At 52.6% G+C, this 23,136-nt stretch overlaps 2 protein-coding genes across 3 annotated transcripts; one reads left to right on the top strand and one right to left on the bottom strand.

Annotated features, from left to right (window-relative positions):
• Window positions 1-187: 187 nt before the first annotated feature.
• LOC101599855 (F-box only protein 44) lies at window positions 188-13,776 on the bottom strand. Of its 2 annotated transcripts, XM_004657641.2 has the most exons (6): window positions 13,645-13,776; window positions 12,409-12,694; window positions 5,809-5,935; window positions 5,591-5,686; window positions 5,341-5,476; window positions 188-1,100 (listed from the first exon to the last, which is right to left on the bottom strand). In XM_004657641.2, exons 2-6 carry the CDS (start codon window positions 12,671-12,673, stop codon window positions 957-959), a joined length of 768 nt encoding a protein of 255 aa, XP_004657698.1. In that variant the 5' UTR covers window positions 12,674-12,694; window positions 13,645-13,776; the 3' UTR covers window positions 188-956. The 2 variants fall into 2 exon arrangements, with proteins under 2 accessions (XP_004657698.1, XP_004657699.1); XM_004657642.2 differs by lacking the exon at window positions 5,591-5,686 and having other exon boundaries at window positions 5,838-5,935.
• Window positions 13,759-20,333, top strand: Fbxo2 (F-box protein 2). The gene is made up of 6 exons (XM_004657643.2): window positions 13,759-14,211; window positions 17,830-18,216; window positions 18,610-18,739; window positions 18,813-18,908; window positions 19,563-19,701; window positions 19,874-20,333. The coding sequence occupies exons 1-6, from the start codon at window positions 14,190-14,192 to the stop codon at window positions 20,006-20,008; spliced, it is 909 nt and encodes a 302-aa protein (XP_004657700.1). The 5' UTR covers window positions 13,759-14,189; the 3' UTR covers window positions 20,009-20,333.
• Window positions 20,334-23,136: the final 2,803 nt, after the last annotated feature.

Below are 23,136 nucleotides of genomic sequence, written 5' to 3'. Positions count from 1 at the left end.
GGTTCCTATCGCCACCGGAGGGCGACCCAGGGGTCTCCCTCCCATAAGCTGCTCTCTGCCCTGGCTAGGCTCCCTGAGATGCCACCCTCTCTGTGGCCCCGGGTAGCGGCCCACACGATTGTCTCTGCAGGGCCAGGTAGGGCTTCCCATGAACTCACCTTCCCCTCCAAAGCTACAGGGCACAGGCTGGATGGGAAACCTTTTATTTGTATTCAATAAAGGAGAATGACAAGTGGGACTCTGGCAGGGGCATCTTGGGAACGGCATAGGGGGTGGGGGTTATACTGCACGTCAAAGGGAGCCCAGCTGGGGCCCTCTACCTCGCTCTTTTGTACTGGTTCTCAGAATCGGGGCCCATCCTGTCCCCTGCCTGCTCCCACCCCGTGTCTCCTTGATCAGGGTTCCCTGGGTCCCTCCAGGGCGCCTTGCCCTCATCTTGTTCTCATCTGGCTTCTGAGGCTTCACTGATGGTTAGGGCAGTTCACACCCACTCTGAACCCCAGTTCACCCCAGGTCTGCCTGTCCATCCCGGGCCGGAGCTCTGTCTTCTGATTCGGGTAGAGGTCGCACACATAGCTGGTAGGGCCCTCCTCCTACCACTACATCTGCTTCTTGGCGCCTGAACTTTCAGAGGCAGTCAGTCCCCAGACCCGCGAGACATCTTGCCTGTCCCTGTACTAGGGACCCTCAACCCAGAGAAAGGTCCAGGGTAGGGGTAGGGAGAGAGATCTGGGCTGGCATCTAGGCTTGGGGACCCTTCCCTGAGACTCTCAGGGACTCATGTAGGGTGGCAGGGGCAACCCAGACGGAGAGGCTCCACAAGGAAGAGGTGACTGGGGGTAAGAACAAGCTACAAAGTCTGAGGATGCCTGGTTTCCACTTCCCCTTCCCAAGTCCCACCCTCTTCTGATAGACATTTACCAGTCAGGGTTCAGAGGTTAGGGGCTCAGGGAGCATCAGGGCAGCGGGGGCCCGATGGTGACGCTGCTGTTCGTGACCCTCGGGCCGTACCAGCCGGCCCAGTAGTGAGTGTCCACGCCTCCGTGCTGAAACCAGATGTAGCGGACGCCGGGTGGGTAGTTGGAGAACGTGTGGGAGACCTGGGCGTAGGAGAGGGAGAGGAGCAGTCAAGGGGCCGGTCCTGATGGCAGCTGCTCTGTCCTTGGGGGTTGGACCAGGGTCACCAGGTGGAGTTCTGGGCTGAGCTTTGTGATTTGGGGCAGGTCATCTTGGCTGTTTGTGCCTCAGTTTCCTCACCCATAAAATGGAGCCAAATCTAGGATTATCATGGGGCCCAAAGAAAAGGTTAGAAGCTGCCAGATAACACAGAGGTTCAATGAGGCCACCACTGGGGAAGTGAGGCTAATACTTAGTTAAAATTAGTTTCAAATTAGAGGCTGAGGAGATGGCTCAGTGGTTAAAGGTGCTTGTTTACAAAGCCTGCCGGTCTGGGTTCAAATGCCCAGCATCCACATACAGCTGAATGCAAAGTGGTGCATGTGTTTGGTGTTCACTTACAGCTGCAAGAGACCTTGGCACGCATACATGCGTGCATGCATGCATAAATAAGTAAAACTTCTAAGATTAATTAACATTAGATAAAAATAAAGCAGACATGGTGGCTTGCACTTGTAATCCCAGCGCTCACAGCAGGCTGAGGTAGGAAGATTATCTTAAATTCAATACCAGCCTGGGCTACTGAGTGAGACCCTCCCTGTCTCTAAACACAAAAATGAAACAGAAACATTGACAACATAAAAAGCAAGTTGGGGCTGAGGGTATGGCTAAGCGGTTAAGGTGTTTACCTGCAAAGTCAAAGAACCCAGGTTCGATTCCCTAAGACCCACGTTAGCCAGATGCACAAGGGGGTGCATGTGTCTGGAGTTCGTTTGCAGTGCCTGGAGGCTCTGGCACGCCCATTTTCTCTTGCTCTTTCCGTCGCCATCAAATAAATAAATAAATAATTTTTTTTTTTAAAAAGTTGCTCTGCAGTCCTAGAAACAAGTGGCTTTTACTGGGTGTTCAAGTGTTCCTGGAGCTGCTGGTTTAGGATGCTCTCACTATAATCCTATCAGATTGTGCCTGTGTAAGACTGGGCTTGGCCTAATGCTACTTTTGCCAATAAAGTTCTATTGGAACAGTAATTACATGTTGTTTAAAGCTACTTCCCCATGGCAGCAACATGGCTGAGGGTCAAGCTGTGAACTGAGGTAATTGTATCTAGCTTTCTTGTTTTTTGAGACAGGGTCTCATTCCGTAGCCAGGTTAGCCTGGAGCTCACTCTGCAGCTCATCCTCACCTCAAACTTATGGTGATCTTCCAGCTTCAGCCTCCAGAGTGCTGACATATCATAGGCATGAGCGGTCATGCCCTGCTTTGTTTCTGCCCTCAGTGGTAGAGTACTGGGCTAGCACGTGTGAGACACTGTGTTCCATTCCCAGGCCCATACACACACAAAAAAGATACAGACAACACGTGGGCTGGAAAGATGGCTCAGTGGTTAAAAGCACTTACTTGCAAAGCACTAGCACCCATGTAAAGTCACTCATGGGTCAGACTCATCTGCAGTGGCAAGTGACCTTGTCTCAAACAAGATGGAGCAGCCAGGTGTGTGTGTGTGGGGGGGGGGCACGTCTTTAATCCCAGCACTTGGAAGGCAGAGGTAGGAGGATCACTGTGAGTTTGAGGCCAGCCTGAGACCTACATAGTGAACATCTGGGTTAGAATGAAACCCTACCTCAAAAAAAAAAAAAAAATAAATAAATAAAAATAAAATAAAAAAAAACACACACAAAAAAGTCAATGTTTGTAGGCTGGAGAGATGTCTCAGTAGTTAAGACACTTGCATGGATAAACCTAAGGACCCAAGCTCACCTCCCCAGTACCCATATAACACCAGATATACAAGGTGATGCATTCATCTAGAATTCATTTACAGTGGCTTGAAGCCCTGGCATGCTCATTCTTTCTCTTTCTATCTCTTTTTTTAAAAAATTTTTATTTATTTATTTATTTGAGAGCAACAGACACAGAGAGAAAGACAGATAGAGGGAGAGAGAGAGAATGGGCGCACCAGGGCCTCCAGCCTCTGCAAACGAACTCCAGATGCGTGCGCCCCCTGGTGCATCTGGCTAATGTGGGACCTGGGGAACCGAGCCTCAAACTGGGGTCCTTAGGCTTCACAGGCAAGCGCTTAACCGCTAAGCCATCTCTCCAGCCCTCTTTCTATCTCTTAAATAAATTAATATAATTTTTTAAGTCAATGTTTGGGACTGGAGAGATGGCTTAGTGGTTAAGTTGCTTGCCTACAAAGCCAAAGAACCCAGATTTGATTCCCCAGGACCCATGTAAGCCAGTTGCACAAAGTGGCACATATGTCTGGAGTTCGTTTGTGACAGCCAAAGGCCCTGGCATAACCACTCTCTCTCTCTCTCTCAAATAAATAAAAATAAAGTAAAAATAATTTTTAAAAAGTCGTTTGGGCTGGAGAGATGGCTTAGCAGTTAAGGCACTTGCCTGCGAAGCCTAAGGACCCATGTTTGACTCTCCAGGTCCCACATAAGCCAGATGCATAAGTTGACTCAAGCGTGCAAGTTCATGCATGTGCACAAGGTGGCACAAGCATCTGGAGTTTGATTACAGTGACTAGAGGCCCTGGTGTGCTAATTCTCTCTCTCTCTCTCATTAAAAAAAAAAAAAAAGACAAGTTTGACCCAGTGTAGATAACACAATTGGCCCTCAGCTTATGATGGGGTCCAAATCAGCCTGCTTAAGTGGAAATTGCCTCAAGTTGGAAATGCATGGCACATTTGAGAACTCCTAAGCAGAACTGGGGAGATGACTCAGTGGTAAAAATTGGTTGCTGTGCAAACCTCCTGGGTGGAGTCTGGCTCCTCAGAACCCACATGGAGCCGGCTACAAGCAGCACATGAATCTGTAATCCTACCACCTATGGCAGCTTGGTGGTGGAGTCAAGAGAATCTTGAAGCTCGTCTGTCTGAAACAAGGTGGAAGGCAAGGACCAGCACCGCTAGGTTGTTCTCTGGCCTCCACAGATGTGCCTGTTCACACATGGTACGCACGTGCGTACACATACAAACAAGAAAATAAAACAATAATAGTAGTAATAAAAGAGCCGGGCATGATGGCACATGCCCTTAATCTCAGCACTCGGGAGGAGAGGTAGGAGGATCACTGTGAGTTCAAGACAAGCCTGGGTGAGATCAAGGTCAGCCTGGGCTAGAGTGAGATGCTACCTCAAACAAACTTCAGATGCATGTGCCACTTTGTGCATCTGGGGAATTGAACTTAGGCTGTCAGGCTTTGCAAGCAAGCACCTCTGACCACTAAGCCATCTCTCCAGCCCCCTGAACATGTTTATTTGATTTGTTTGTATTTGTGAGGGGTGGGTATGGGAAGACCAGGGTCTCTTGCTGTTGCAAGCACCAGATGATTGCATTGCTTTTTGTATCTGGAAATTGAACTTGAGCCACCAGGCTTTTCAAGTGTGTGCTTTTTACCAGTGAGCCATCTTTCCAGCCGCTAAGCATGTTTTTAAATATTTTATTTTTATTTATTTATTTGACTGAGAAAGAGGGAGAGATACAGAATGGCGCACCAGTGCTTCCAGCCATTGGAAATGAACTCCAAATGTGTGCGCCCCCTTGTGCATCTGGCTAACGTGGGTCCTGGGGAATAGAACTTGGATCCTTTGGCTTTGCAGGCAAACGCCTTAACCAGTAAGGCATCCCTCCAGCCTCCCTAAGCATGTTTTTTGATTTTACATTTTTTTCTATGATTGAACCGAGGATTATGCTAGGTAAGTACTCTCCCATTTAACTATATGCCCCCCAGCCCTCTTTTTACCCACACTTTGGTATGTGTGTACTATGTGTGACCTATGTACCTGTGTGCACAGATGTGGGCGCATGTGCGGAGGCCAGAGGAAGACATCAGGTATCCTCCTATGTCCCTCTTTCATTTGGTTTCCCTGAGATAGGCTTTCTTAATGAGCTTGGCACTCCCCAGTTTTCACTTTCGCTGGTTGATCAGGGAAACCCAGTGATGCTCCTAGCTTCGCCCCCTCAGCACTGAGGTGACAAGGGTATGCAGCCATGCCCAGGTTTTTATGTGGGTGTTGGGGGTTGAACTCGGGTGAACTCGGGTGCTCACGCTTGTGGGAAAAGTGCTCCCCAGCCCCCTTTTGTGGCTTTTAAAAAATTCTGAGGCAGTGTCTCACTAAGTTGCCCAGGTCACACAAGCCCAAGTGAAGGTAGGCTAAGCTGAACTGAGGCCTGTGTGGGGTCACCTCCCACCCTCCGCCGGGCCAGGTCCACTTACCTCCCTCCACCTTGCATCGCTCTTCTGCTGGATGGTTGCGGGGTCTGGCTGGAAGGTCCCCAGAGGTGCGTGTGCCGACGACAGGAGCTGCACGCACAGCTGGTACTTGGACCCGCAGTCCGGCCTGGCTGCGAACCTGCAGGAGGAGGCACATGGAAGCATCCTTAAAGATCTTGGTGATGGGGGGGCAGGGTGGGGGTGGGGCTCCTGAGTGGAGAGCCCTCCCCAGACCCTCGCCCCAGGCACTCACCAGTCTTTGACCTCGATGTCCGGCCGAGTGGTATCCATCAGTTCCTCCCAGTACCCTTCAGCCTTGAGGTCCACCACCTGAGACTTGAGGCAGGTGCTGGGGAAGGGTACGGGGAGGGGCTGGGGCTCAGCACTGGACCCTGAAGACCCTGAAGCCCCGGATGCTGGAACTTGGGCTCCCTCCACCCCCCCCGCCCCCACTGAGACCCCAGATCTTACTAATAGGAAGTCACGAAGTATTTCTTGACCTGGTCATTGGGGAATTCCTTGCGCTGGTCTTTAGAGAGATCCTCCACCTTCCACTCATCACCTCCATTCACATCCAGGCTCCAGAATTCAAATCCCTCTGCGGGGAGAGCAGAGGCAGTTATGCAGGGCGGGCCTTGATGACACTTTCTACATGCACCTCCCCCTCCTCTTCTGGGATCTCAGCGCTGCCCTCCAGTCCTATGCTTTCTGTCATTGCACATAAATCAACAGTGCTTCTCTGCTTTAGGGCTGCATGTGGCCTGGGCATGGGTAAGGGAGGGACTTCCACTGAAAAACCTAGAGAAAAGGTGATTTGAACGCTCTGGCAGACAGAACTGAATCTTCCCTTTTTCTTTTTTAATTTTTTTTTATTATTTATTTATGTATTTGAGAGAGAAAGAAAGAGGGAAGAAGGAAGGGAGTGAGAGCGACAGGAAGAGAGAGACACACACAAAGAGAATGGGTGTGCTAAGGCCTCTAGCCACTGCAAATGAACTCCATGTGCATGTGCCACCTTGTGCATCTGGCTTATGTGGTAACTGGGGAATCAAACCTGGATATTTAGGCTTCAAAGGCAAGTGTCTTAACTGCTAAGCCATCTCTCCAGCCCAAGACCAGAATCTTCTATCAGCTCTTGCAATAATGGCTATGTAGTCTTTGACAGGCTGCTTTCCCTCTCTGAGCCTTGGTTTTCTCTGTAAACTAGAGTCAAGAATTTGAAAGGATGAAGAGATGGCTTAGCGGTTAAGGCATTTGCCTGCAAAGCCAAAGGACCCAGGTTTGATTCCCCAGGACCCATGTAAGCCAGGTGCACAAGCTGTTGCATGCATCTGGAGTTCATTTGCAGTGGCTGAAGGCTCTGGCATGCCCATACTCTCTCTCTCTCTCTCTCTTTCTCTCTATCTCTCTCTCTATCTCCGCCTCTTTCTCCACCACTCGCTCAAATAAAAATTAAAAAAATAAAAATTGGGGCTAAGCCTTGTGTGGTGGTACACTTCTGTCATCCCAGCATTGAGGAGGCAGAGACAGGAAGGAGGACTATTGTGAGTTCAAAGCCAGCCTGGGCTACATAGTGAGATAGCAAGGCCCTGTCACAAAAAAAAAGGGGCTTGGAAACTTCTTTTGCTAATTGCCACAATATTTTCGTGTTTGTGGGCCATGTGCTGTTTCTAACACATTTTTTTGTTTCTTTTTATTTTTTTGAGGCAAGCCCAACAGACTGACTTTTTTTTTTTTAATGCAAGAGTGAGGAGAATGAGAGAGAGAAAAAAAAAAAGAGAGAGAGAGAATTGGCACACCAGGGCCTCCAAGCCACTGCAGTTGAACTCCAGATGCGTGTGCCTCCCTGAGTGCATGTGTGACCTTGTGCGCTTGTGTCACTGTGCATCTGGCTTACATGACACCTGGAGTGTCAAACATGAGTCCTGAGGCTTTGCGGGCAAGTGCCTTAGCCGTTAAGCCATCTCTCCAGCCCTTTGTTTCTTTGTTTGTTTGTGTTTTCCGAGGTAGGGTCTCACTCTAGCCCAGGCTGACCTGAAATTCACTATGTAGTCTCAGGGTGGCCTCGAACTCATGGTGATCCTGCTACCTCTGCCTCCTGAGTGCTGGGATTAAAAGCATACACAATCACGCCTGGCCCTTTGTTTCTTTTTAATTTTTAATTTTTTTTTTTTTTTTGTGTGTATGGACGTGTATGCCACAGCATGTGGGGGGGGGGGGGTGGTCAGAGGACAACTGTGAGGTGTCTGCTCTAGCTTCTGTTGCTGCTGTAAGGAACTATCAGGCTGCAAACCAACATCAAGCTTCAGATTCTCCTGGCTGCGCCTCCCATTGCCATAGGTGCTCTGGGTCATAGGTGCATTGGGATCACAGATGCAAGTGCCACTTTGCACCCAGCTTTATATGGGTACTGGGGAATTGAATGTGGGCCAGTAGTCTTTTAAGCAAATGCCTTTAGCTACTGAGCAATCTCCCTATCTCCTTGTTTGTTTCTTCCTTTTCACTACGTAGTCTCAGGTGGCCTCAAACTCACAACAATCTTCCTTACCTCTGCCTCCTGAGTGCTAGGACTGAAGGTGTGCACCACCATGCCTGGCCTCTTTTTTTTTTTTTTTTTTTTTAATAACCCCTGCTTCTTTTAAATGTCTGTGTGTGTTTGATCATTCTCTCATGAGCAGGTGTGTGTGCATGTGTATGCTAGTGTATGTGGAGGTCAGAGGACAACCTTGTATAGCCTTAAGGACACTGGCCACCTCCTATGAGAAAGGGTATCTCACTGTTAGGTTAGACTGGCTGGCCATCAAATTCCAGAAATCTCTTATCTCTGACACCCCACAGGTGCATACCACTGAGTCTAGCATTTTCACATGGGTTCTGGGAATTGAACTTAGGTCCTTTTGCTTATAAGGCAAGCACCTTACCTACTGAGCTATCTCCCCAGCCACTTAAAAAAAAAAAAAAAAAAACCTTAAAAGCATGGGTATTTGAGGCTGGGGTGATTGCTTAATGGCTAGAATCTCTCAAATAAATAAATGAAATTTTAAAAATTAAATAAATAAAATGCCAGGTATGGTGGTGAATGCCTTTAATCCCAGCACTCAGGAGAAAAGAGGTAGGAGGATCGCCACAAGTTCAAGCCCACCCTGAAACTACATAGTGACTTCCAGGTCAGTCTGGGCTAGAGTGTGTCACTACCTTGAAGAACCAAATGTATATAATATAAATAATAAAAAATATATGAAATGTATACACCACCATGCCTGGCTAAAATAATTTTTTAAAATTTTACTTATATATTTGAGAGAGCAAGAGACAAAGTGGAAGAGAGAAAGAGAATGGGCACGCCAGGGCTTCCAGCCACTGCAAACAAACTCCAGACACATGTGCCACCTTGTGCATCTGGCTTACGTGAGTCCTGGGGAATCAAACCTGGGTCCTTTGGTTTTGCAGGCAAACGCCTTAACTGCTAAGCCATCTCTCCAGCCATAAAATAATATTTTTTTGTTTTGTTGTTCAAGGTACGGTCTCACTCTAGTCCAAGCTGACCTGGAATTCACTATTTAGTCTCAGGGTAGCCTAGAAGTCACAATGATCCTCCTACCTCTGCCTCTCAAGTGCTGGGACTCAAGGTGTGAACCACCATGCCTGGCTCTAAGATAATTTTTTAGAGATATAGAGAGAATGGACATACCAGGGCCTCAGGGCCTCTAGATACATGTGCCACTTTGTGCATATGGCCCTATATGGGTACTGGGGAATTGAACCCGGTCCTTAGGCTTTGCAGGCAAGAACACTGAAACATCTCTCCAGCCCAATAAACATTTTTTTTTAAACAACTACCTGGAAAAACAAACACCAGAAACAAAACCAAAACAAAGCCGGGTGTGGTGGCGCATGCCTTTAGTCCCAGCACTTGAGAGGTAGAGGTAAGATCACTGTGAGTTCAAGGCCAGCCTGAAACTATATAGTGAATTCCAGGTCAGCCTGAGCTAGTGTGAGACCCTACCTCAAAAACAAACAAACAAAAGTCTTGGTGTGGTGGCACACGCCTGTCATCCCAGCACTCAGGAGGCAGCGGTAGGAGGATTGCCATGAGTTCAAGGCCACCCTGAGACTACACAGTGAATTCCAGATCAGCCTGAGATAGAGTGAGACCCTACCTCAAAAAACCAGAAAAAAAAAAAAAAAAGGGTGTGTGTGTATATTGCTGGAGAGATGGCTTAGCTGTTAAGGTGTTTGCTTTTAAAGTCAAAAGACCCAGGTTCAACTCCCCAGGACCCACGTAGGCCAGATACACAAGGGGGCACATGCATCTGGAGTTTGTTTGCAGTGGCTGGAGGCCCTGAGCACCCCTTCTCTATCTGTCTCTTTCTCAAATAAATAAATAAATAAAAATAAAAATAAGGGCTGGAGAGATGGCTTAGTGGTTAAGCACTTGCCTGTGAAGCCTAAGGACCCCAGTTCAAGGCTCAATTCTCCAGGACCCATGTTAGCCAGATGCACAAGGGGGCGCATGCATCTGGAGTTCATTTGCAGTGGCTGGAAGCCCTCTCTCTCTCTCTCTCTCTCTCTCTATCTGCTTCTTCCTCTCTCTGCTACTCTCAGATAAATAAATAAAATGAACAAAAAAATAAAAAAATAACAAAGTAAAATCCCCAAAAGCAAAACAAAACAAAAAAATAACCCCAAAACTATTAAGCCAGCAGGGTGGTACACGTTTTTAATCCCAGAACTCAGGAGGCAGAGGCAGGAGGACTGCTGTGAGTTCAAGGCCAGCCTGGAACTACTGAGTTCCAGGTCAGCCTGGGCTATAGTGAGACTCTACCTACCTCCACTCAAAAAAAAAAAAAAAAAAAAAAAAAGAACCCTGGTTGGAGAGCTGGCTTAGCTGTTAAGTGCTTGCCTGAGAAGCCTAAAGACTCCAGTTCGAGGCTTGATTCCCCAGGACCCACGTTAGCAAGATGCACAAGGGGGCGCCTGTGTCTGGAGTTCGTATGCAGTGGCTGGAGGCCCTGGCGCACCCATTCTTTCTCTATTTGCCTTTCTCTCTCTGTTGTTCTTAAATAAATAAATAAATAAATAAACAAATAAAATAGACAGCAACAACAAAAAACCCAAAAACTATTTTCAACCCTGTGGTTAGATTTGGCTGGCAGTCAAGAGCGTGACTGTAGGGATGGAAGGCGGCCGGTGAAGGTCAACAGCATGATGGCGAGGATGGAATGGAGGGAGCCTCCACAGGCTCTGCTTAGCCTGCCTTTTTGCTCTCACCATGTCAGCCCAGAGTTTTGACCATGAAACAGACAAGACCCCTCCCTGTTCTGGTGTAACTCACCAGCAAGAGACAGCACAAGGGGGGACATAGGGGTTCAGGTGACCGGAAGCGCTGGGTTTTATCCATTCCTGAACCACACTGGAAAGCAGAGGGAATCTCCCAATTGTCCACAGCCAACACCTTCTCTATCCTCTGAGACAATCTCTACAGGTCCAGCCTGACTTCGGTGTACGAGGACAACAGAATGTGGCTCTAATTAGTGTCTTGGGCACAATTTGTTTTAACTGGCCACCATTCCCTTATCTAGCAAAGGCCCTAAGAGAAATAATCAAAGCTATCTTCAAAATCATAACCCTGGGCTGGAGAGATGGCTTAGTGGTTACAGTGCTTGCTAAGGAAGCAGTTTAATTCCCCATTACCCATGTAAGCCAGATGCATAAGGTGGCACCACCTTGTCCATCTGCAGATCGTTTACAGTGGCTGGAGGGCCTGGTGTGCCCATCCTCTCTTTCTATCTGCCTCTCTCTCTGCTCCAATAAATAAATAAATAAATAAGTAAAATATTTAAAAAAATCATAATCCTCCTGCCTCAGCTTCCTGAATGTGGAATGACAGGTACGCCACACCATGCCCAGCTGAGATTATGGGTGTGTACTACCACACCCACCTGAGAACTAATAATCACTTTTTATGTTTGTTGTTGTTGTTGTTATTATTATTATTAACAAGATAATTCGTATGGATACATCATGTGTTGGTACCCTCTTTTCCCTTGTCTCTGTCCCCATTCCATTGGGGACGCTCCTTAGTGGGGTTGCAGGTAATCAAAGTCGGGTTTAACTCTAGTCCAGGCTGACCTGAAATTCACTTTTGTAGCCTTAATAACCTTTTTTTTTTTTATTTTTATTTGAGGGTGACAGACAGAGAGAGAGAGAAAAAAAAATGGGCCGGGCGTGGTGGCGCACACCTTTAATCACAGCACTTGGGAGGCAGAGGTAGGAGGATCGCCGTGAGTTCGAGGCTACCTTGAGACTACATAATGAATTCCAAGCTAGAGTGAGACCCTACCTCAAAAAACAAAACAAACAAACAAACAAAAAACAACAACAAAAAAATGGGCACGCCAGGGCCTCCAGCCACTGAAAAGGAACTCCAGACGCGTGAGCCCCCTTGTGCATCTGGCTAACTTGGGTCCTGGGGAGTCGAGCCTTGAACTGGGATCCTTAGGCTTTACAGGCAAGCGCTTAAGCCCTAAGCCATCTCTCCAGCCCTTAATAACCTTTTTTTTTTTTTTAAATATTTAGTTATTTATTGGCAAGAGAATGTGTGTGGGGGGTTACCAGCCCCCCTTGCCTCTGAGCCATGTTGGGAACCTGCCTTTAAGTGGGTACTGGGGAATTGAATTCAGGCCTGCAGGTTTTGCAAACAAGCACTTTTAACTGCTGAGCCAACACCCCTGCCCCCAAATAATCTTTTATTTCTTTTTTGTTTTGTTTTTTGAGGTAGGGTCTCACTCTAGCTCAGGCTGACCTATGTAGTGTCAGGGTGGCCTTGAACTCACAGCGATCCTCCTACCTCTGCCTCTGGAGTGCTGGGATTAAAGACGTGCGCCACAACCTCAGCGTTGGGAAACACCACTCTTGACCTCAGTCTGCCCCTCTGAAAAGTGGGTGCAGGAATAGTCCCTATCTCTGAGTTATTGTGAGAGGGCTTGGCTCACAGTAAGTACACAACTCTGCTCGCTAGTTTCCTCATGCTGGGCGTGTCTGGGCGCAGCAGACCCCCACTGCACCCACCTTCAGCACACGGGTTGTGCAGCAGGTTCCTACGGAGGCTGCGCAGGAAGTAGAAGATCTTCCAGTCGGCCACAGGCTGGTCCCAGTCCTCGGTGATGAAGCCCTCCCGCAGGCACTTGCGCTTCCAGAGGGTCACCAGGTCGATGAGGTCTCGCCAGAGGCTGCAGACCGGGCGGCAGTGGAGCAGCAGCTGGCGGGCGGGCACGTGCGTGAACAGCTCCAGAAGAATGTTCTCGGGCAGGTCGTTGATGTTGCCCACGGCCATGGGGGAGGCTCGAGGGTCCTTCTGTGGTTTTGGAAAGCTATGCTCCACTGCCAGCCATCTCCCCAGCACCTGTTACTTGCAACGGGGGGGGGGGGGAGGGAGGGTTCCCCCATCCCAGCAGCATCCAGCGTCCTTCTCTACACGTGGGGCCACGAGCTGTCCTTCCCTCCAGGGGCCACTGGTGCATATATGCGCGTGTGCGTGTGCGTGTGCGTGGAGGGGAGGGACGGCCCAAGGAGCATGGGACATAAACGTACTCGGTCTAAGGTGACCCTCACTGTTTCCCCTGGCGCCTAAGGACAGCCTCTAAGGGGCTGAGCAAGGTCACACAGACAGAAGAGGAGGCCAATCTTCAATAAGCCAACAGTCTTTGCGGGGGGGGGGGGGGAAGGGGGCGGGGAGTGCGACCGCCTGGTCCTGCAGATCCTGCCCCCTTCTTCATCGTCATTCTTCCTCCAGACCAGGTAAGGGGGCGGGGGGGGGGAGGGAAGATGGGGAAGATTACCACTATTTCTCACGGGTGTCCAGAGAACCCAGTGATTATCTCAAGATCTCAGAGACTAAGAGCCGCCTCCTTGAGACGGAAAGAGGGTGGGCGATGGGAAAGGACCCTATTTCCCCACCCCCACTCTTGTGGCTAGGACCCAGCTCCAGACTTCTGAGCATGCCTGCGGCCTCCCATTTTGCTATTTTGTGCTTTAAGACAACCCCCACCGCCACCTCCCCCCTTCCCAGCCAAAAAAACATCGAGACCCCGACCTTTGCGCATCAATAACGAGCTCAACCCTCGCCCCCGCTTCATGATCTCTCCCCGACCCCGTAGCCTAGGCAAGCCCTTGAGGCCTGGGCCCGGTCGGCACAGGCGCTTCCTGGGTGCACTGCGGCGCGACCCGGATCGCGAAGCCCGGCCGTCAGGTCCCCTTCCGCCGCGCCCCGTCCCCAGCGCTCTGCGCGCCCCCTCCCGCGGTCACCTGCGCTCGGATGCGCCGTGCGTTCGGGCCCCGCCGCCCTGACCTGCGCCTCCAGGGCCCCTGGTGGCTAGCATGAGGCCCGGCCCCCGACAATCAGATCCCGCCCACCACACAGACCACGCCCCCGACCCAGACCACACCCCTCACCGCAGCATAGGAAAATTACCTGTGATGGGGGCTCCTGGGGTAGTGCCCCGCACCCTCCGTGACCCAGACTCTCCCCGCTCCCTCTGCATCCCGCAGGGGCCACCTTCGGAGCCAGCCGGGAGACACCTCACATCGGACCTCACCTCCCATTCCAAAGCCGCCTGCTGACCTTTCCTGACCTCCTGGGTCTGGCCTGGTAGAGACAGCCTGGGCTGGCCGCGGGGACTGCGGGACGGCCCGGCTCCGGGCAGAGGCGGGGCGGGGCGCGCGGGGCCTTTAAGAGGCGCGGCGCCCCGGACCCGGCAGAAGCGGGCAGTGCCTGGACTCGCGGTCGCCTGGGGCCTCACGGTCCGTCTGCAGCGCTCACGCTCCTCCTCTCGCGACTGCGCTCCACAGCGATGGACGGAGACGGTGATCCAGGTAGCAGCCACCCGGTCCAGCTCGCTCCAGTGCGGGGGTCCTCGCAGCGCCAGGGGCGTCTCGAGCTCGCGCGCAAACTTTCACGCCAGCAAAGCCCCTAGAGATAATCCAGGGAGCGCAGGCTTCTGCCTGGTGTCTTGGTGTGGAGGGAGAAGTGACAGGCTGGGAGGAGGATGCCCCAGTCCCCAAAATGGCATCGGAGGACTCCCACATCTCAGGCTCCCGGCTTCTCGGAGGGGTTGGGGACGGGGGAAGTCTGCAAAACCTTTGCTTTCCTTAACTTCTTGCGTCTGCTAGCTCTGGGTACTGAGCCTCCTGAATCTCCGCCGGTTCCTGGGAGCTTATCCCTTCCTCACTCACCCTTTTTCCTTGTAGCACTCCCTCCTTCACCTGGGTGGTGGGCTGCCCCGTGGGGATCAAGCTACCACTGAGGAAGTTGGGCGCCCACTCTTGACAGATGCTCTGGGTACCCCAGGACTGCCCAATCATCTCTTCTGGCACCAAAGACCCTCCCACACCCTCCAGCTCTCTGCTGGGCCTGTAGGAGTTGCCTGCTGAGTCAGGCTTAGGAGCTGACCTGCTTATCATGATCTCCAACCCTTCCTCACTAGTCCTAGCTGGGGTGGGCACTTCTTGGGGAGAGGCGAGAGAACTGATGTGCACACCCTGGTGGGCAAGCCTACTCTTCCAGCACAGACTCTTCAGCTTCTGCAGCCCCCACCAACTCCCTCTACAGGGATCCAAATGGGCTCTTGCTTTTCCCCACGGCCCACATAGTCTCTGGACTCCAGGCAGGACCCAACCTAGCTGAGTGAACCAGCCTAGGGGCAGCTTCTGGGGCCAGATGACTTTCCTACCGCAACAATGTGGAGAGTTGTGTTTGAGGGAGCAGGCGAAGGGATCGTAATTGGATCTGGGGCCTCAGTGCCAAGCCTCGGGGCCAGGGGTGGGGGACTGGTGAGGTGCACCTTTCGGGGGAGCATCAGGTGTCCATGGGGCCAGGGCAGGGCGGGGATGGTGGTAGAAAAGTGAGGACACTGGGCCCAGCTCCCCAGAGCGCTAAGGGCAGCAGGATGGGAAGGCGATTTCTTCTCTGCCTTCCCCATGCTCTTCGATGTGACCTGAAGAAGTGCTAGACCTCTCTGGGCCTCAAATTTCTAATTGTCAAGAGAGAGGGGTAGACCCCTACATCATAAAAATGTGATCAAAATGGCAACAATGCAGGGAAAATGTTGTGTTTGATAGGATTCACTGTTCATTACACTCAGTATGTACTCTGGGCTCTGAGAAAGTGGTCAACTCTTTCATCTCTTCATCATCGATTCAGCTTTCCAAGGCCTGACTGTGTGGGCGGGGGGGGGGGGGGCACTTGAGGGTCTGAGCCCTGCCTTCGGTCTCCTCCCTCAACATTAGGCTTCCTTCCCCCACCCTCTTGGCTTCCCATGGCTCAGTCCTCAGGACTTCCTATCTAGCCCCTGTCACCCAAAGTGGCGTGGTCCCCTCCCCACTGGCTCTCCCTCCTTCAGTGGGACTAGTATCTGCTTACTCAAGGCTTCCATGGCCCAGAAGAGATGGCTGGGAGCCAAGTGATGTCCAGCTGCCCACACCTTACAGTGCAGAGTGCCCTTGCCCCTCTGCGGGAAGAGGATAAGCCTCTGCATTGGCCCGATGGCCTGGCACAATGATTACCCTGATTCACAGATGAGGAAACTGAGGGCCAGGATGGGAAAAGAGGAGTGAAGAGGTCTTCTCCCCCAAATACCCAGTGAACCACCCTGTCTGTCAGTGCATCTCCAGCTCATACAGCAAACTGGCTGGCTGGTGATGGCTGGGTCCACAGTCCATTCCTGCCACAGTGATTCCTCAGGTCCCCATGTCTCCTACCCTAATATTATCAGTAAAACCTTTGGCAAGTCACTTCATATATTTGACATTCATTACTTATTATTTAAAAAAATTTATTTTTATTTATTTATTTGAGAGAGAGAGAGAGGGATTGAGATACAGAAATAGGCATGGAGAGAGAGGGAGAGAGAGAGAGAGAGAGAATGGGTGCACCAGGGCCTTCACCCACTGCAAACGAACTCCAGATGTGTGTGTTCCCTTGTGCATCTGGCTTACATGGGTCCTGAGGAATTGAACCTGGGTCCTTTGGCTTTGCATGCAAGCACCTTAATTGCTAAGCCATCTCTCCAGCCCTCATCATTTATTATTTATTCAGGAAGAGAGAGAGAGAGAAAATGAGAATGGATGTGCTAGGGCCTTTTGCTGCTGCAAATGAACTCCAAATGCATGTACCACTTTGTGCATCTGGCTTTACGTGGGTACTGGAGAATCGAACCTGGTTTGTTAGGCAGGCAAGCACCTTAAACGCTGAGCCATCTCTCCAGCCCAGGAGGGAGGAACACTTCTGCTGGTCCCTTCCTGCAGCCTTGTGACTCAGGCAGGTTTCTTTACCTCTCTGATTCTCACTAGGCTCATCTACAAAAGGGGACACATGGAGTATTCTGGGGATTTAGTGAGACAATCTACAGGCACTTATCTCAGTGCCTAGCTGAAGTTCAGGAAGGTCTGCTATTGCCAGGCATGGCAGCGCAAACCTTTAATCCCAGCACTGGTGAGGCAGAGGTAGGAGGATTGCTGTGAGACTACATAATGAATTCCAGGTCAGCCTGGGCTAGAGCAAGACCCTACCTCGAGAAAACAATTAAGGGAGGGGGAGCGCCGGGACCTCTAGCCACTGCAATTGTACTCCAGACGCATGCACCACCACCATCACGTGCATTTTGCTTACGTGGGTTCTGGGAAATTGAATCTGGGTCCTTAGGCTTCCCAGGCAAGTGCCTCAGCCACTAAACCAACTCTCCAGCCCCCAGTGAAGTCCTTTGATGACACTGTGGCCATTAAAGTTGCCTTTGAGAGTCCAATACAGCCTCCCAGCTACTTATGAGTTATGTAATTCTAGGCCTTGTCTCCTCTCTGTGCCTCAGTTTCCTCATCAGTGAAACAGGGAATGTCATGGTCCTAACCTGGAAGACATGGGGTGAGGATCCGAGGAGCACTTCAGATGCTAGGAGCGCTCCTTGCTCTTGCGAAGTACCTGGTAAACAGGACTCCTGACTGAGCACTGGGTGCTAGGCCCTGGGGAGGGAGTTTTGTCAGGCCTGGCTCAGTGAGGTCAGTCTGTTGCACACAGAAGTGCTTATCAAATGATCGCACTCTGGAGGAAAGTTAAGAAGCCCTTAAATGCCTCTGAGCTGTGGAGGCTATGGGGGCTATGCTAAGGAGGAGGCTGTCCAGGAGGGCTTCCGGAAGGTGAGGGAGTCAGGGATCTGGGAGGGTACTCTAGGAGGATTGAAGGAGTCTGTGTGACACATCAGGACACGCCCATCCATCAGTAATTCCAAGATTTTGCTGGCTTTTGCTCAGGTAGAGACCTGCCTGGAGGCCTAAGGGAGCTTGTGACCTAAGGGAGCCTTGTGTGGCCCTGCTCCACTGGATCTGGGAAACTCTGGTTTCCACCCGTGGGTGCTGGCGCATCTGCAGCGTGGTGGTATTAGTGTGTGTGGGGGGGCAGTCTGGGACAGTCACAGCCTCCCTTGGTTCCTCTGCCCGTAGAAAGCGTGGGCCAGCCGGAGGAGGAGGTGAGCCCGGAGGAGCAGCCGGAGGAGGAGGAGGCGGGCTCGGAGGCGACAGCCGAGGAGGATCGGCCTGGGGACGCGGAGGAGGCGGAGGCGGAGGCGGCCGCGTACCTGGCCGAGCTGCCCGAGCCGCTGCTGCTGCGCGTGCTGGCCGAGCTGCCGGCCGCCGAGCTGGTGCAGGCCTGCCGCCTGGTGTGCCTGCGCTGGAAGGAGCTGGTGGACGGCGCCCCGCTGTGGCTGCTCAAGTGCCAGCAGGAGGGGCTGGTGCCCGAGGGCGGCGCGGAAGACGAGCGCGACCACTGGCAGCAGTTCTACTTCCTGAGCAAGCGGCGGCGCAACCTGCTGCGTAACCCGTGCGGGGAAGGTGAGCGCGCGTGCCCGGGGGAGCTCGTCGGCCTCCCCGGCCGGCCACACGGAGCCGAGTGCCACCCGCTTCCAGGTTACATGACATCTGAGCTCTGGTGCAGCGCCCAGCTCGGAGCGCACCCCCACCCCACACACACCCGGGGAATACTGCACACAGCCGTAGCTCCCTGGAAGTCTCTGTCTCAGGATGTCTCCGACATGAAACGGGACAGGTCTTGCGGACGACCTGCCCGGGAGGGAGAGGGGAGAGTGAGGAAACGTTCACCGTCCGTCCCATCCTCCATCCTCCTTGCGCCACCCCACCCCCACACCACTGTCATGGCAAGAGCCAGTCCTGCCACGGCTTTAGCAGGGGCTGCATGACCAGGGCAGGGTTGTCGTGTCCCTACAGAGGACTTGGAGGGCTGGTGCGACGTGGAGCACGGTGGGGACGGCTGGAGGGTGGAGGAACTGCCCGGAGACAGTGGGGTGGAATTCACGCACGATGACAGCGTCAAGAAGTACTTCGCCTCCTCTTTCGAGTAAGGAGAAGGGGCGTGGGGAGGGGGAACAAAGGAGGGGGGATCCAGGCTTTTCTGACACCAGTTCTCCCAGGTGGTGTCGCAAAGCGCAGGTCATAGATCTGCAGGCTGAGGGCTATTGGGAGGAGCTGCTGGACACCACCCAGCCGGCCATCGTGGTGAAGGACTGGTGAGCACCCTGGGGGCGGGGGGGGGAGGGTGGTGAGACTGCAGGGGAAGGAGGGGGCTCAGCTCTAGTGCTGTGGCCACTCTGGGGGGGGGGGGCCACAGATCTGCAAGGGTCGGCAGCTTCCTGGCTCTCGTGAAAAGGTGGGAACTCATGTTTTTTATTTAAAAAATATTTTTATTTATGAGGAGAGAGAGAGAACGAGAATGCACCAGGGCCTCTTGCCACCTCAAATGAATTCCAGGTGCATGCATCACTGTGCATCTGGCTCTATGTGGGTACTGGGGAATTGAATCCCTGGAAGTCAGGCTTTGCAAGCAAGCGACTTTAACCGCTGAGCCATCTCTCCAGCCCCTTCCTGTCTGAGTGTGCACGTGTATAGCAAGGCAAGAATGCTACTGATAGGGCCTGCCTACCCTCTAATACATATACATATATGTTCCCATATGTGTGACCAGAGTGTGGTGGTACTGGATTAGTCTTGGCGCTTGTCTCTGGGGCCAGTCCCTTCCCCTCTCTGATCTCAGCTTCTGAATCTGAAATGGGGGACACTTGTCCCAGCAAGGACGTTGTGCTGGGCGGAAGAGCGCTTTGGCTGTGGGCTGGGGATCAGGATGGGTAGGTGAGTCCCCAGGGCGTGGCGCGGTCTCTCTGCAGGTACTCGGGGCGCACGGATGCGGGCTGTCTCTACGAGCTGACGGTGAGGCTGCTGTCGGAGCACGAGGACGTTCTGGCTGAGTTCAACAGCGGACAGGTGGCCGTGCCTCCCGACAGCGAGGATGGTGGCTGGACGGAGGTGAGCCTGCAGGCGCCTGGGGGCGGGGCTCGTAGAAGTGATCCAGTGCCTACGTGGGAGGCTCACTGCCACAGAGAATCGGAGCTGCCCATGGGTTTTTGGCTCCCAAGAAGGGTGGCAGGGGGGCGTCTCAGAACCCTGAGGCTGACTCAGTCCTCCTTCACCCCCCCAGATCTCCCACACCTTCACTGAATATGGGCCAGGCGTCCGTTTCGTCCGCTTCGAGCACGGGGGCCAGGACTCGGTCTACTGGAAGGGCTGGTTCGGGGCACGGGTGACCAACAGCAGTGTGTGGGTGGAGCCCTGAGGGACCTCCTTCTCCTCCTCCTCCCCCAGGCGCCCTAAAGGGATAATAGCTGGGGAGGGGGGTTAGACAGGCCTTAACTTAGTAGCATCCTTACTTGCCTTGCCCACACCTGGCACTGCCTCTCTCCTGCCCCTTGTGCCAGCCTGGACCCCACGGAGAAAGGGATATATTGACTTAATGTCCGATTGCTTTCAGCCGCATCTCCAGGCAGCTGTTTCTAGAATGTACGATTTGATGGGGCATTGGGCCTGCTGCTGAATCCTTCGCACCTAGCACTGTGCCCACCTTAAAGTGGGCACTCAATAAATATTATTTGTCCAAAGAAGGAAGGAATAGATAACTGGATGAATGCACCACTCCGCCCTTCCCATCCTCCTCTTTCTCCCGAGGGCCTCCGGCCTGGCCTGGAAAAGTTCTTGGTGGCACTCCAGCGGCTCGGGTTTCCAGGGGCTCTCGGGCTGGTACAGAGCCAGCTGGGTCTAGGCAGGCCGGAGGACAAAGCCTGGGATTGTGAGGCTAAGGAGAGGCTGGCTGGGCCTGGCGCCGGACGACACCCAAGCTGCCCAGAGGCCAGAACAGGGCTGGGGATGGGAATTCTGCCCTCCAGGCCTTTCTTGAGCCAGCGATTAAGCTCAGATCCGTCCTCCTTGCTGTCTGGGGCATGACGGTGGTGGTCGCACAGGGCCTGTATCAGATCTGGACATCTGCTGTCTTGGGCCCAGAACTGGAGGGGTGTGGGGAGGAGGAAGAAGTTTGGTGGCCCTCTTCATTCGTGCCTGCTTCGTGTCCTCCATGGCCAGGACGACACTGATCACCAGTCATTGGTCTGTGGTTTCCTGGGTCATTTCCAGGCCCTGTTGGCAGACTGGCCTCTGTCATCGTTGGTGGGTGGGGGAGAAGGTGGAAGGGTGTGCCAGGCTTGGGTCTCTTGTCTCCTGGCATCCCTAGCCCTTCTGAAGCACCCAGATCCTTCCCCAGGATACTCAGTGTCTGGCTGGCTGGGTGCGGTGGCAGTTTTGGCGTCTTGTGCCCTGCTGTCCGGAAGCGCAGCCTGCTACAGTTGCCACGACCCTCAGCTCTGCTTTGATCCTGAGCTCTGGCGCCACCTGCAGGCCAGGCGGGATGACGGGGTCAATCCCGGGGCCTGTCTGCCATGGGTCCCTTGACTTTCATTCTCCCCCACCCCCATCCAATACCTCAAAATTCCGGAGCTGCACCTGGGTGTCCTGTGGGGAACCCTGAAGTAAAGGCATTCTGTGCCGTGGAGAATGAGTAGGCTGGCCACATGGAGGACCGAGGCCCCTGGGAAGTATTGGACCTCTAATCTAATAGGGAGCTGAGTTCGACAAAACCTTGGCCTCAAACCTCCTAGTCCAAGGTCGATATCACTCTCATCCCAAGGGCCCCTGGTCTGTGGGGAAAGCAGGGGTCACACCCACCCGAGCTGCCAATCATAAGGGAAGTCACTGGGCCTAGAGAGTGACTCCGTGAGGTCTCCTGCTGAAATAGCAAGGTGGGGCTTTGGGGTGAGGGTCTGGAGTGAGTTGTGAGCCAACCGGAGGGCACAGGGGAGGAGCAGAGCCTGTACTGGGCCATTGTAGGGGGCGGGGCAGATAGCAGTGGCTGGGGTCAGGATGACGGGTATGCACGTGGGCAGTGCTGCAGGTGGGGGGTCCCCAAACTTGAAGTGCTGGTGGGGTTCAGGAGGGAGATGCACTTGTGGGGTTCAGGAGGGAGATGCACTTTGCACCTGGCCTGGTATGCTGGCTGCAGACTAACTGTTGGAGTTTGGTGTGTGGCCAGTGCCAGGCCTCCTTCCCTTGGCTCCTGCCTTCCCCAGTGCCTCTGGAGGCAGGACAGGCGGGGGACTGGGAGGCAGGATGGAAAGCTGCAAGTAGCCAGCTCTGTGGCTCAGAAGAGGGAGCTGGAGGCCCCAAGGCCTTAGGAGAGACTCAAGGGTCTTGGGTGAGGGCCCTCAGCCCCTGAGTCTGTCACTGGAGTGACAGTTGGACACACCAGTGGCATTTAGTTCAGGGAGACCAGTCAGCTGCCTCTGAGCTGCCCCAGAGCTGGTGCTAATGGGGGAGGTGGCATGCCAGCTCACAGGGTATGGGGCACTTCCTGTCACACGATGCTGCTGTCCACTTGGAGGAGTAGAGGGTGTTGTCAACCTCTCTGCACAGGAGGAAACAGAACCAGAGATTGTCACAGCACATGGCTTCCCAGAGTCAGCAGAGGAGCACCAACGCCCATCAGGGCACCATGTTCCCTTAACCCTTAGCTGCGCTGGTCCATCTTAGAGAGCTGCAACTCTCTAAGGTGTCCAGCAGGGGGCCTCTCCTGCTCTCTCAGGATGGAGAGTGGTGGTGGGGGGAGGGGGTACATTGAAAGCCACAGGCAGAGCTGGAGAGAGGGCTTAGTGGTTAAGGCATTTGCCTTCAAATGCAAAGGATCCAAGTTCAATTCCCCAAGACCCACATAAGCCAGATGCACAAGGTGGTATGTATGCCTGAAGTTCATTTACAGTGGCTGAGGGACCCTGGCATGCCCATTCTATCTGCCACCTCCCCCCTTTCTCTCTATCTGAAATAAATAAAATTTAAAAGGCAGTGGAGCCTAAATACCTTTCTCTTAATTCTATATGTGTTTGGGTGCACATGTGTGCAAGTGTGGAGGCCCAGAGGATATCTGGCTTTACATGGGTAATGTAATTTTGGAATTTTCATCATGATAAAAATTTTCATCAGATAAAACATGAAAGGACAGCCTGGGGTGTTATATCTCCACAGCAGCTGGAAGGAAGTAGTCTGAGTTCTGGTCTTAGGGCTGGGCTATGACATCCCAAAGCTCATTCATAGTGACACAGCCCCTCCCAAAAGCTCCACAACTTTCCCAAATTGCCACTAGCTGGGGACCAATTACAAAACACATGAGTGTATGGGAGACATTTCATTCAAACCACCACAAGCAACTATCATGGATCAGGCTGGGACCAACACGATGCCACCCTCCTACAACTTAGAAAAACAACTTAGAAAAACAACTTAGAAAAACAACTTAGAAAAACATGAGTACAGGCAACTAAATGAAAGAACAAGTTGCCATGGTGGCACATGCCTTTAATTCCA

Source organism: Jaculus jaculus, chromosome 5 (assembly GCF_020740685.1).
Source record: "Jaculus jaculus isolate mJacJac1 chromosome 5, mJacJac1.mat.Y.cur, whole genome shotgun sequence".
In the NCBI taxonomy this organism is placed as follows: Eukaryota; Metazoa; Chordata; class Mammalia; order Rodentia; family Dipodidae; genus Jaculus; species Jaculus jaculus.
Note: the sequence above shows the minus strand (reverse complement) of the source record. Positions and strands in the feature narration are given on the sequence as shown.